The 15,092-nt window shown below is 42.3% G+C and overlaps 1 protein-coding gene across 1 annotated transcript in view; it reads right to left on the minus strand.

Annotated features, from left to right (window-relative positions):
• The window catches only part of MGAT5 (mannosyl (alpha-1,6-)-glycoprotein beta-1,6-N-acetyl-glucosaminyltransferase), a 307,459-nt gene that overhangs the window by 30,315 nt on the left and 262,052 nt on the right, over positions 1 to 15,092 (minus strand). Inside the window, exons 12-13 of the mRNA XM_006834588.1 lie at positions 13,635 to 13,781; positions 6,970 to 7,086 (exon numbers count right to left, since the gene is read on the minus strand). Of these exons, the coding sequence (XP_006834651.1) occupies positions 6,970 to 7,086; positions 13,635 to 13,781 (264 nt within the window). The remainder of the gene's footprint in view (positions 1 to 6,969; positions 7,087 to 13,634; positions 13,782 to 15,092) is intronic.

Raw genomic sequence — 15,092 nt, forward strand, 5'->3', positions numbered from 1 at the left:
TGTATGTATTTTTTTTTCTTCTACTATAAGAAACGGAAACTATTGTGCACAGTTTAGGAAGCTAGAAGCCCGAATTCAGGCTGCCTGCCAGCTCTCTATAGTTTTAAGTGAATGCCAAGGTCACATATTCGACAAAAGGTGACAATTACTTCTTGCTAGGAGGTAGGCTCCATGGGACAGGGCCCATGGTGTTGGGTCCTCTTTGCTGAGCTCAGTGTGACACATGAAGGACACTTAGCAAACATCTGAGGGGTCACTGTCAGACTAAGGCACACAAAGAGCAATTCACGACCCTTGACAGCACCAAAGGACTCACAATGCAAATGCACAGAGTGACAAAGTGCCACAAAGAGTTCAGTGACATGCTCCTGGGAGACCACAAAGTCAAAGCAGCCTTCTGCTCATGCTGGGCTTTAAAGGCCAGGTAAGAGCCTAGCAGAAGTGCCCACAGTTCCAGATGGAGCAAGTAATGTGAGATTATATATGGAAGGCCAGCCAGAGGCCAAAGGAGGCTGGTGAATCAAGGCAAGACAGGAGGCTGAATAGGTCATCACAAAAGATTAAGATTTCTATACTAAGGAGCCGAGACTTGACTTGAGGGTAGTGGGCAGCCCCAGAAGGTACTTCATGGATGTATGGGAAGCAGTTTGACCAATACTGTCACAGCCAAGGGAAGGGGTTGAAATATTGCCTCAATCTCTGCTGTCCGGTGTTTGTGTCAGCACCATGCAGCCAGTGTTATCAGAGCACTGCTAGCTGGCATCAGCAAACTGAAATGGGAATTTCATTTGGGAGGAAAGAGACAGTGGTCCAGGTCTATTGGAGTCACAGGGGGCGAACAGCACCTTTCAGGACCATGCTATACAGGCACCTTCCCCATCTCTCTCTTAAGTTTATAATATGCCTATATCACTGCGGTTAATGCACTGGACTGCAAGGTTGGTTTGAACTGCAAGGTCAGCAGTTCAAGCTCACCAGCTGTTCCTTGGAAATCCTACACAGGGTTGCTAAGAGCCAGAATCGACATGATGGTACTAAAACAACAACATATCAAATCTACAGGGTAGAGAACTAGGCAAGTATCTGCGAACTGGGGTCTCCTGAAAGTGGGAAATCTGTACATTGGAAATAGTCTTCAACCATGATGTTCTGATGTCATAATGCAGCTGGAGTGCTGACATCCATCTGGAGAGAACTAAGAGGCTGAGCTGTAGGTGTGGACAATGGAAGTCTCGGTAAGGCTTTTCTACAAGCATAAGAGAGGAGATTTCGTTTCTAGAGGATTTCATCTCTGAATGGCTCAAAAGACTTTGAAACATTGACTTCCATGTTCCAAATATCCTCCTCCCCACCTCAAGTACTGGTCTCTCTGACCCAGACACAGCATTTCACACTAAATTTAAAATTTGTCTTTTCATTTAAAGGATATTTATTTGCTCCATTCATGGGTGATTTTAGAAGGTTTTTAGAACTAATCTAAACATAAAGCTCTTCTCAAAGGTGGTGGTGTGTCTTGGAGTCGGTTCCAACTCGTAGTGACCCTGTATAGGGTTTCTGAGGCTGTAAATCTTTACAGGAGCAGAAAGCCTCATTTTTCTCCCACGGAATGACTGGGAGTTTTGAACTCCTGACCCTGAGGTTAGCAGCCCGACTTGTAACCATGATGCTACCAGAACTCCTTTATAGAAGTAAAAGAAAACACTATCTACAACATAGGGACATGGCATATCTGGGAAAGTTTTAAATGGGCAAGCCAATTTCTATGGTGAAATAGGCTAACACTGGTGGCTACTGGCCATGAGACCAACAGATCCCGTGATGTGGTGGGAAACCGGCTGCTAATCTGCCTTTCCTGCAACATATTCCACAAGAAAACAAGTAAATTAATTCAAAAGGCTCAAGGCAGCAAATTCCAAAGAATGATTTTTCCATTGTTCTCCTACCAATCAAACCCAGGATCACCAAAAGGATGCTGACTCATTAGTTGTTTTGGGGCCAGCTCACGGTTTTAAAGGATATGAAGCCAAACAATTTTCCTATAAAGAAAAGAAAAAAAGTAGTTGTATTCTTAAGCCACCTCTGCCGGTGAGCCGGACTGGCCATCTGCCGTGGACAGAAGCAGGGTCCTCTGCATAGAGAAGCTCTCCAGACCACTGTGTGTGGGGACAGAACACTGATAACCCTTTCACGCTGGAGCTGTTGTGTGGATAGGGGCAGGGACAGTTGTCCTTTGTAACAGTCTGCTGTAAAAAGTCTCTTTTGAGTTGGAGTGAAAGGGGACACGAACCATATCAAATCCCTGAGAAGCAAGGGAGTGTTGGCCCTCCAGCTTTGTGGATTGCCTCTCATGTGGGTAGGACCACAGGAAGGATGTCTGCAGGCTGCAATGTGAAGTTCCTGCTGGGCTTGGGAACTTTCCATTACCTTCTTATCTGCTTCATTTCCTCCTCTGGACCTCCCTTCTTGTGGGGTTTCCTGTCTCCTCTAATACCCATTTTCCCCATCTCAACTTTCCAGGCCTGGGTATAATGCCTACAGGGGACTGCTCTCAGAAGAGATCAGTTAAAGCATCCCTGGGGCCATGTGACAGTAGGACCTGACATTGTTTGATGAACGGTGGGCTTAGAAGGTACCAGAAAAAGACCAGGCTTTGAATCCTGGATGTTCTACTTTCTAACCATAAGATGCTGAGTTGTTGTTGTTTTTGTGCCATTGGGTCAGATCGGACTCATAGTAACACTGGATAGGGTTTCCAGGGAGCCAGCTGGTGAGTTTGAATCACCGACTATGAGGTTAGCAGTTCAGTGCTTATCCTACAGCGCCACATACATAAATTCTCTCTTGATAATTTAAAACGCAAACTACTCAAAACTTCCTATCACACTAAGAATAGATTACCTTCAGGGTTTCCATTTCATTTTTCATTTCTGCTTTCAAGACTTTCTCTTTATATTTGATTTCCACCAGGTTCACTACGCTGCATGTTTTTCTCTGTATTTTACTCTGCTTGGGGGTTCACTGAGCTCCAAGGACCTGATGCTAATGCCATTTGTTATTATTCTTTTACAATGTTCAGCTAGTATGTCTTTAAATAATTCTTCTGAGATTCCGATTATACACGGACTGTCTGTCATTGTCCCATGAATCTCAGATGCTTTTTCCTCACCTCATTTTTCATTTTCTCATTGTGTTTCTATTTAGATAATTTTTATAGATAAGTCTTAAAAATGTACTGATTCTCTCTCTCCTGTGTATAGTTTACTGATAAGCTAACTGAACAAATTCTTTTCTTCTGATATCGTTTTTTTTTTTCTCTCTTATTTCTAACACTTTCCTTTGGCTTAAAGATTTTTTCCTGTCTCTCTATGAAAAGTCCCATCTATTCATACTTGTCCACCTTTCCCACTAAGTCTTTTAATATATTTATAAAAGTATTTTAAAGGTGTGGTAATTCTAACACCTGGGCTATCTCTTGTTAAGTGCCATTGACTCACAGTTACTCTGTATAGTGTTTACAAGAAGTGGTTGGTGGGTTTGAACCACCAACCTTGTGGTTAGTAGTCCCGTGCTTTTTATTGACTGTATCCTTTCTTTTTTTTAGTGTTTTATTGTGAATTATATGATAGTTTACATGGGAGAACATTAGTTTTACATTCATTCTATCGTACATCGTATCATTGCCATGGTTACAATCCCCTCCATACATCATCAACCAACCAAAACGTATACCCTGCAAGCCTGCCCCCTACACTATCTTCCCCTCCCCAGTCTTTAGCACACAGTCGCTCTCCCTTTCTGGATCTAAAGTCCCCAGCTGCTCCATCGTTCCACATCATTGTCTCTGCCTCCATCTCAGGAATCACTGTTTCTCTGGGTAGGGTCCCGCTCTTAGCTCTTCTCTGATGATGGTCCTAGGGACCTCAGCTCCTAGACTGAAAAGTTAATCACTTCCTTCCTTGCTATGAAATGTCTACCTTTACATTTCCAACCTTCACAATCAGTCCTGATAACAATTATTCACTATTGTATCACAAGAGACCCATCTGCATTTCATTTCATCAACTCCGCCTAGGCAGATTGGATGCTACTCACTGGAGATTCTGCCTTCCTCCAGGCCCTCTGTCTCTGACTGTATCCTTTTTTAAAGGAGCTCTGGTAGTGTAGTGGTTATGAATTGGGCTGTGAACTGCAAGGACAGTAGTTTGAAACTACAAGCTGTTCCGCGGGAGAAAGATGAGGCTTTCTGCTCCTGTAAAGATTTACAGCCGCGGAAACCCTGTACAGGGTCGCTATGAGTCGGAACCGACTCCACGGCACACAGCCACCACCACAACCACCACATCCTTTCTTAATGATGGGTCTGGTCTTCCTGATTTTTGAGTGTAATGTAACTTAAAATTTAAAATCTTACAGTTGAATAGGAGAAAGCTTGGCACCACATTTCTGACTTGTTTATTACACTTTTCGGGCTTTTTATGACAGTAATTTTAGTATTGTTGTTGTTGTTAAGTACCGTCTAGTCGGTTCCTACTCACAGTGACCCTGTATAGGGTTTCCGAGGAGCAACTGGTAAGCTTGAACCATTGAACTTGTGGTTCAAACTGACTTTGCAATCCAGCCCATTAACAGGTAGCACCATACCAGGACTCCAATTTTAGTACTAACCTAATTTATTACTCCATCTTTTCTTCCTACTCTATTTTTCCTTTTATTTCACTTCATGTTTTTCTTTTTTAATTTTCTCTGCTTTAACGAACTAATCAAAACACCTGGGTTTGAATCCAGGTTTACACTAGTTGTATACTCTTGTGATAAAGAAAAAATACGTAATTCTTTAGTCCTTAATTTTTCCATATACAAAATACAAATGATGGTTCCACTCCATAGAATTATGTTGTTTTATAGTGCCATCGAGTCAGTTCTGATTCATAGCAACCCTGTGTAGGGTTTCTGAGAAGTGACTGGTGAGTTCGAACCGCTGACCTTGTGGTTCAAACTGACCTTGCAGTGGACTAAGATAAAACTCATAAAAGATGTTCTCTGTATACATCAACTATTGCTATATTACTTTGTTTTTGTTTTGTTTTTTATAAAGGAGCCTCAAATACTTCTGGAATAGGGTGGAATAACATTGACCAGGGTTTTACGTTCTGGAGCATTTAAGTTTTTTTTTTTAATAAACAGAATCAGCTTCATTCAGGGGTGAGCAGATAGTACTCAGTACCCCACTGTGGGCATTCTACACATTAAACATTTCCACTAGGGCGAATACAAACATCTGTTGATTTACACAGCAATTACTTTCCTGGAAAATTTAGTGTTTATTAAAACTGTGCTAAAGATCTAGATTTTATAAACCCGCATGAAACCCCAGAAGGGCTTTGAATGTTGTGTGGGAAGTGGACAATTCTTTCTTATACAGGGCTGTCCTGTACACTGAGAGGCATCTTCCATTCCTGGGCTATACATGGTGAGGACATCTGGTGTGGCTGTAGGATCAGCACTGGACTGCAAACCACAAGGTCGGCAGTTCAAAGCCACAAGCTGCTCCTTGGAAACCCTATATAGGGTTACTATGAGTTGGAACAACAGTAACAACCACCACCCATGGTGAAGGGAAGCACCTTCTTCAGATCATGGTGACAGTGATGATAGATGCTCAATACTGACTGAGCTCTGGGGAGCTTTTGTACGTGAACATTTTATATACATTAGCAATTCATCCTCACAAGCATCCAATAAAAAGACTTGTGACTATTAGGCCTAGTCTAAATTGATGCTCACAGGGTAAGTAATTGCCTTAGGGGCCACAGTGGTAGACTTAGAACTAGAACCCAAGCTGTCTGATTCCAGTTCTGCCCTTATAACCACACATGCATTGCTTCTCTTACAAACTTGTAACAGCATATAAACGTGCCCTCTGGTAGGGGCCTACAGGGAGCGGGGTGCACCTGACAAAGCCCTATGAAGTACAGGGTTGGGGAAGAGGATACCTTAACTCATCCCGAGTGGTGGTGGTGGCTGTGTACCACTGAGTCAGCTCCAACTCATAGCGACCCTGTTTCCAAGAAGCAGCTGGTGGTGCCAACAGTAACATGCTTGGTTGCTAACCAAATGGTTGGAAGCTCAAAACCACTCAGAAGTGTTTGGGAAGAATGGCCTGGTGGTTTACTACTGAAAACTCAGCCACAGAAAACTCTACGGAGCACAGCTGTACTCTGACACACAGGAGGTCATCATGAGTGGACTAGATGACAAGCTGGTCAGAGAGGTTCAGGGAGGGACAGTAGACACCTAACACATGACTGCTGAATTTGTCAGAAGAGTCAAGAAATGGTACTCACTACGGCATAGTGGGTTAAGTGTTGGGCTTCTAACTGCAAGGCTGACAGTTCAAACCCACCAGCTACTCTGTGGGAGAAAAACGAGGCTGTCTGTTCCCATAAAGATTTATAGACTCAGAAATGAAAGGCAACAAACAGTGATACTCTGTCTGACAGGGTCTCTATGAGTCAGAATCAACTTTATGACCATTTTTTTTTTTTTAAATATATAAAATATTTCAGAGGAAAAACAAAATAAAGGGATGCTATAGGAAAACTTTCTCAGTATTTAATTATTCCTTATCTCTTTTTTTAGGGGAACCAATAGGTGCAGGCCTATCTTTTCAGATCTTTCAGTGGGCTACCTAACAAGATCTCTGACCCAAGTGTAATTCACACTCCTACAGCTGTGCCTGCTGCTCAAGACTGATGCTAAGAGCTTGTAGAACCAATGCAGCATCTGGATACCCACTTCATTTTCATCCCACCCAATCAAAACCCTCCAGCTTGTGTATTTGTTAACTCCAGGGCTAAGTTGCCATGGAAAAGCTCTACTTGCTAAAATAAAGAGCCTGGAATGCTCACCACACATTCCAGTTAGAAATGGGAAAAACACAATAATAATAGTAATAATAATAATAAATACCTTTTGATTTAAAATCGCTTTCACTGCATCCTCCACTTCCTCCTGGTTATTGAGGTCCACAGTCCACACGTGTGGCCGACCGATGAAAACTTCAGCATAAGGATGCTGAGATGTCAGCTGGGGAAGAGAAACCAACCATTTCAGAGCTGTACCCATTTACTTTCTTGTAACCTTTTGGGTTACAGGAAATGTGAAGCATTATATGGTGTCAAATTGTGCTTGTGTAGGCAACAAAACATTTCTATCCTCAGTGACACAAATCTCTCAAATATCTTTAAGCAGATAACAATAAAATAAAATAGTGATGACTGCAAAATAGACAGTGTTGTTGTTGCTGTTAAGTGCTGATGAGTTGGTGCCAATGCATAGTGACCCTGTGTAGGGTTTCCAAGGACTGACTTGTGGGTTTGAACAGCCAACTTTGTGGTTAGCAGTCCAGTGCTTATCCTACAGCAGCCCCAAAGATAGATACAGGACTCCAAAGATAGATACTACTACCCGTTCATCAGTCTGTTCTACCGTGGGGGATTATTTGTTGCTATGATGCTGGAAGATGTGCTAGTGGTATTTCAAATACCAGCCGGGTTGCCTATAGTGGACAGACTTCAGCGGAGCTTCCAAACTAAAACAGACTAGAAAGGGAGGCCTGGTGACCGTTGTTGTTAAATGCCATCGAGTCCCTTCTGACTCATAGTGACTCTGTATAGGGTTTCCAAGGAGTGGCTGGTGGATTTGAACTACTGACTTTATGGTTAGCAGTACATTGCTTATCCTGTAATGCCACACCAGACCTCTATTCCTAAAACTAGCCAATGAAAATTCTATGGGTCCTAACAGGATATTGTGTGATGCAGTGCTGGAAGATGAACCCCTAGGATGGAAGACACTCAAACTACACAGTGGCTCCAAAAATGGACTCACACATAGACGAGGCTGTGAACAAGGCACAGGATTTGGACAATGTTTCATTTGCCCATTACATGGCTTGCCATACGTCACAGCTCATGGGCTGGCAATTAACAATCACCAAAATATGGATGGCTCTAAATCTGGGACTGCACTTGGAAACAAGAGATAGAATGTCACAATCAAGTGACATAAAGCTGTGACAGGTAGCTTTGGCCATACCTAGACACAGATCAGACCAGTGCCTATTATAAACAGTAATGAGGACAAACAGGAAGCATGGGAAAACTACAATGGAAATTGAAGCTTTAAAGTCCTAAGAGGATGAATAATGATGTGCACAGAACAGACACATGACAGAATGAAAATGATTGTACCAGAAAACGGAATTTCAGAAATATGCATTAGCATTGCACAGAGCCTTGGTATTCATACAGACAATTTGCAATCAGAAGAGCAAGGTAGGGTAGTGGATGTCCTAAAGGAGGTTTTATTTTAAGAACAAAAGGGTGGCCAGGAAACCAAGTGTTAATATTGTTAATGCACAGCTCTTGAAGACAGCTACACTTGTCCCTCAAACTTTTCTCCACCTTCATTTTCGTAGCCCTTTAAGATCATGGTTTTAAGGCAACATTCTGAGCATTTGTGAGAATATTTTTGTTCATCACAATGATTGGGGGAGGTGCTACCCTTCACCCAAGGATGGGGCCCAGGAATGCAGGATGCCTGTCAAGTGTACGGAAGAAAGACAGTCTACCTCCCACGCAACTTTCAAAGCCCTATGGGCTTTCAGGAAGGAACCCTGGTAACATAATGGATTGTGAGCTGGGCTCCTAACTGCAAGGTCAACAGTTCAAATCTACCAGTCACTCCATGGGAGAAAGAGGACACTTTCTGCTCTCTTAAAGATGAACAGCCTCAGAACCCCTATACACAGTCCCTATGAGTTGGAAACCCTCAGAGTCCCTATGAGTTGGCAATGACTCCACAACACACAACCACCACACACACAACCACCATGACAATCAACACACAACACACCGCAACCATGACTTTCAGGTGGCTTTATACATTCTCACTCTTTGACACAGTTTTAATGTACATTGAATTTTTCAGGAATGTACTATTCATGTATCTCAAGGGATGTGTGTATTCTTATTTTATCTGGAATTTCATAAAAAAATCACTACCATGTCAGAAAACACACGAAATCCATGCCAGTACCACTCATGATATCTGAGACTCTAGAACAACGCACACACATCAGTCTGTATCTGTACCTATCCCACTAATAGAAATTATTTATGTATATGTAGTTATGGTGGTGGTGTTTATGTGCCATGGGGTTGGTTCCGACTCATAGCGAGCCTGTACAGGGTTTCCGAGGCTGTAAATCTTTATGGGAGCAGAAAGTCTCATCTTTCGCCTGCGGAACAGCTGGGCTTTTAATTTAGCGCCTGTTTCACAATATCAATATAAAGGAAAGAGGACTGACCCCATTCAGCTGAAGGTTTGCTCCCTCCTCAATATCACCTTATTCATTTAAAGGAATGAGGCATCAAGATCTCACAGTGGAGCTCTGAGTGTTCTTACTGAACTATGTGGTAACGTCATTATAAACTATTTTCCTTTAATTTCTCCTTTATGTTGGAGTTGGGGTATGATTCCTTTTCAGTATTCTATATCTAGGCAGGTTATTTTATTTATGCATGTCATTTTTGGGAGGAAAATAGATGACACAATCAATGTATTTATTTGTTAGAAAAGGAGGCACTAGTTTGATAGCAAAGTCTCCATGGTGCAAGCAGTTAACCTACTTGGCTCCTACTTGAAGGCTGGAGATTCAAGTCAACCCAGAGTCAGAGTTGACACTAAGTTTCTCCTGACTCAAGTCATGGTATTTTCAATCACCTCATATGATGTGAAAGCTAGACAACGAATAAAGAAGACTAAGGGAGAACTGATGCACTTGAATTTCAGTGTTAGGGAATAATATTGAAAGTACCATGTATTGTCAAAAGAACAAACATATCTGTGTTGGAGAAAGTACAGTCAGAAAGCTCTTCAGAAGCGAGATGGCAATACTTTGCTTCACATACATTGGATATGTTATCAGGAGGCACCAGTCCCTGGATAAAGACACTTTGCTTGGTAGAGGGTCAGCGGAAAAGAGGAAGACTTTCACTGAGACAGACTGACACGGCGGCTGCAACAATGGATGAAAATATAACTATCAGGAACATGGTGCAGGACTGGCTAGAGTTTCCTTTTGTTGTAGGTAGTGTCACTATAAGGAGCTCTGGTAGTGTAGTGGTCCCAAGTCGGGCTGCTAGCCTCAAAGTCAGCAGTTCAAAACTACCAGCAGTTCCACGGGAGAAAGATGAGGCTGTCTGCTCTGTAAAGATTTACAGCCTTGGAAACCCTGTACAGTGTGGCTATGAATCGGAACCGACTCCACGGCACATAACCACCACCACCAGTCACTATGTGTCAGAGCTCATGCAATAGAACCCAACAACAACAACAACAGTAAAGATTCTCAGGTTCTCAGGGGTTTACCATTTCCCAAGACCATAAAGCCAGAAAACAGCAGATCCTTCAAGAAATTTGCAGCTTTGTATAGAAAGGAAGAAGCACATTTGAAAGTAGGATGCTGAGTTCTTAAGATAAGAAAAAAGTCCCACACAAACACCAGTCTTTTAATTACCCTGAAAACTTGCAACCTGAAAAACCTCAGGGCTGACTTTATGCCTGTATTAGACTGATTCAGAAGATGAGGAAACTGTCACAACATTTTCATCTTGGGGCCTTGGGAACAAATTAATTCGTTCTGACAATGGAATCAGGGTAAATCCCCCTTTTTAGATCCTTTCTTATTTACAAAGTTGCTTCTAAGCAGTTGGAAAATACACAGCGCTGAAGCATTATTATTTCATTCATTTACATTTATTGAGGGTTACTTAATTCCATGAGTAAACTGTGTTGTGATTCATCATTCCCCCTCTGAATGCAATGTTCCTCCTTGTTAACTTAGTGAGAACTGTCTGCTATGAGTGATTTCATTGTATATCCATCAGGAAATGCACTAGAGTTTGTAAAAGTAATGAAAATCTTGTTAAATATGAGGCATGACTCCAGAGCTGCTATTCAGTCTCGAAGGAGAACACGGGTTCTCTTTACAGGAAAAATACCAAAATCACAACAACCCACAAACAAATACTGAAGCCAGAGAATTTCTAATGGTTTATAAAATACCAGAGCAGTGATCAAGACTGCACTAATATGTTTCCCAATATAAAGATAAAAATCCAATTCACATTACATTTAAAGTGTAAGTTGAACAAACACATTAGTTAAGGCATTATGGAAGGTTCCCCCGCCCCCACTTTTAGTAGAGATTGTGGCTTTAAAAATTGGTCTAATACAAAAATAAGAAGCAAAACTCCTATTTCAAAATCCAGATTTCTCTTCAAATGATGGCAAGGAAGAGATATATATATGCAATTTATATGGGGAAAACTGCAGCTCTGTGTGAGCACAAAAAAATAGCTACGTAATCATGCATACTTTGACATTTTTTCTACCTGATGAAGAAAAAGTGTATTTTCTAGGGAAATTTGACCCTTAGAAATCCGTGAAACTGTTGAGGGCTCTTTCCCAATCAAAAACATATTTGGTTAGGGGACTGTGGCCACAGGAAAGAACTTTCAGAGAAAGTTTACTAACCCACAGCAAAGTGGTGGGGGTGGTGAAGGCCCAGCAGTAGGGATTTCATCTTTCGACAGGTTTGATTCTTGGCTAACATACCTTCTGTCTCTTAATCCACATGGGTCACAAGGATCCCATGTATAACTGTCCATGGGATAGCACAAGACTTGGCAGTACTAATTCCATTGTGCACTGGGCTGCCATGAGTTGGGGGGCTAACAACTCAAAGTTAAATGGCTTTGCCAGCTACTAGTGCCCGATGTGTACCGTTCCCAGCAGAGCAGAAGATGGACATCAGTGGAACCTGCCTTCCTATGTAAAGTAAGTGGCCTTCTTGGGGTCTCCCTCCAACTTGTCAAATTCATGCCTCTCATGCTTGAGACTCCCCCTCCTCTTCCTTTAAAGGGAGGCTCCTCCACCCGGTCCTTTGTAGTTAACATAGCACATTCTTCCCAACACAACTCTCAGGTAACGTCTCTCCTTAATTCACTTTGCATATTTTTAGGCACTTCTGTTAATTATTCATCTATCTGATTACCCTTCAATATCAGATTCTGAGCTAAAAACAAAACAAAACAAAACAAAAAAACAGGAAATGTGCTCTGATAAGTTTCCTTAATGCAGAGACTAATACCATGGGTTCATGGAGACAAAACAAGCATCTGTCAACTGATCTCCTGAATCCCAGTTCTCCTGAAGGGCCCCGGGACTGATGGGAATCATCTATTGTGAGGCCACTTGCTATGAGCAACTGTTGACAGGATCCCACACTCTCATACTGACTTGGGTCTCGACAGACGGATGGGACTTGCTGAGCAGCAGGAAGAAGAAAGTACCCACAGTAGTTCCAATGAATATTCTCTTTTAAGTCATGAAGAATAAAAAACCTCAAAGACCTCACCAAAACACAATCCACTAAATGATGATGACAGATAGATAACAATGAACATAATATTCTTAATAGCTTCACACTGGAGGATCTGATGGATGAATGAAAGAGGATGTCATTCACTGGACAATGGTTAGGTTGTGTTCAAGAGTGTCTTGAATTGTTTTTGGGATAAACAGTTGCAATAAAGTATCATCAAAATCCTTAGTGTTATCAATAACAAAAAGGATGCCAATTCAGGTGTGTGTGTGTAAACCAAAGTTTCTCAGAGGCAAGCAGGAGGGAAGGGGAACTAATTGCCTGAGGGTGACAAAAACATTTGGAAATGGATAATGGTGCTGGTTACAAAACACAATGAACTCAATGTCACGGATCTGTACATGTGAAAAATGCTTCAAAAAGTGGCAACGTTTTGTGACATATATATAATTTTTTTTTTCAAAAGCTGACAGTTGTCATCTTAAGTCTATATGTTTGATTAACCTGTTTTCCAAGGGTTTGTATATAGAGGCTGTAGTAACAATAGAGAGAGACTCTTGACTCTGCATACATTTATTCAAATAAAAGTCTAATGAGAGAAGTAGAAAATCACCATCAGAACACCCCAATAGAATTGTTGCAGGAGAAAGGCACTGATACAGAGTAAAATAAATGGGCAAAGGTTGAGGAGAAACAGAATACGTATGTAGTCTCAAAATGTTTTCCTTCAAGATAGGGAGAAACAAAAACTCTACAGAGGAGGAGCCTGGCAGACCCGACCTTAATCAGGTGGTGAAGGTCAATGTTACCAGTCACGCGACAATGTTGCCACCACGTTCATCTCTACGCAGACTCTTGTATCTAAACAAGGCCTATCACTTCTGCAGTGTTCTGGACAGAAATGCATAACCTCACTATCTGATAAGTAGAAGGCTGGAGTTGTTTGTGCTCACTTCACAACAGGGCTGTGGCGACTGAAAATATCACACGCCCTGTAGAGAGGCAGACAGAGACTCAAACCCCGGCTCTGCCGCTAGTCAGCAAAGTGATGTCCTGAAGTCATCACAACCTACACCACTTCATGACAAATGAAGTGAGTAATGCCTGCTTTCCAAGGCTAGGGGGTTTCAACAGACTCCTAACATTCAGCAAAGGCCTATTTCTAACTATGACAGATACTTACCTCTCTTAGAGTTGGCTTGCCGATGAAAAAATCTGTGTTTTTGCTGCTTTTGGGTGGGCTGAACTTGGGATTCAGGAAAGCACACCCATTTGCAATGGCCTCCAGGGGAGCTGGACCCTCATAAGGAAATCCCAGTCCAACAAATAACTGTAAGATAGAACACAAAACAGTCAGGATTGGCGTCCCTGGCTCACATGCCATGTGAAATCCTCAGAGATTCTGGAAGGCACCCATGCCCCTGAAGATGGGGCAAAGAGATGTCTGCTTACAAAAGAGTCTGAAAAATATAACCAGGGATAAGTAAAAGTCCCATGAAGCCACTCATTCCTCTTCTGCTCTGCTAAAAAAAAAAAAAAAAAAAAATTAAAGAAACAAGTGCTAAGAGGGTGGAGGAGGAATAGGAGGAGCAAGTATTAAAAGGAAAGAACAAACAAACAAATAAAAAACTCAACAACAAAAATGAAGACCCAACAATCATCTTTCTGTAAGCCACCAGGAGACAAGACTGGGAAAACACTTGCTTAACCAAACAGAAGGTTTCTTCATTGAGCTTCGAGGAACAATGAGCTCTTTCAACGACGCTGGGCGGAGGGAAAGAGAGGTCACTTGGTGGTCTGACTACAGTTCAAAATAATGACTTTAAGTAGACAGTAGGTCAGGAAACACGCTGTACACACTGGGGACACCAACGCCTTGTTTCTTATTTTTCCCTCAATACAGAGAGAGGTCAATCAGCTAGGCTGCTTCCTTCTCCAGCCACTAGCTGGTGCATTTCCCCTCAGCAACCAGAAGATGGCAGCAAAAACACGCTCCAATTCCACAGCATCCTCCGTGACAAAAGGGGACTGACTGCAATTCAGTGGCACTGATTCCTGGGTCCAAAATGAAATAACACCTTCCAGACTTGCCTCACTGTGGGGATTTTCACATGACTTAGGACTATGGGTTAATGGTGGGCTGGATCCAAGTCTGGGCTTGGTGAGACATGTGCTTTCCATCTGAAATTGCTGCAGTCCTTCAAGGGCACATCAAGTGACAAAGAAGTGGTCCCAGGGCATCCTTGACTCCTGCCATCATGTTGAGTCACATCCATCCACACAGCAAGCCTTGGGCATGAAGGATATTGCTGAACCAGATACGGCTGTATGCTCGGTTCTCCTTTCCTGTCCCTCTCCCTGGCGCTCCTACCTTCACGGATGTGTTAACTGAACGATTATTTAGAATGGTTCTGCTGGAGAGTCTAAACAGCCGGGTTACCTGGGCAACCTTCTAAGATGCAAAATGTATGCTGGGCGCTGGAATCCCAGTGATGAACATGGAGCATGGCGCCTGTTTGACATATGAAAGTAATGCAGAACCTGTAGGACTTTTTCTGGGGTGAGAAACGAAAAAGCTTATGTTTTCAGGAAAATCCACACCCTATACTTTTTCCACAGAACAGAATGCACAAACTTAAAA

This window comes from Chrysochloris asiatica, unplaced genomic scaffold (genome assembly GCF_000296735.1).
Source record: "Chrysochloris asiatica unplaced genomic scaffold, ChrAsi1.0 scaffold00012, whole genome shotgun sequence".
Lineage (NCBI taxonomy): Eukaryota > Metazoa > Chordata > Mammalia > Afrosoricida > Chrysochloridae > Chrysochloris > Chrysochloris asiatica.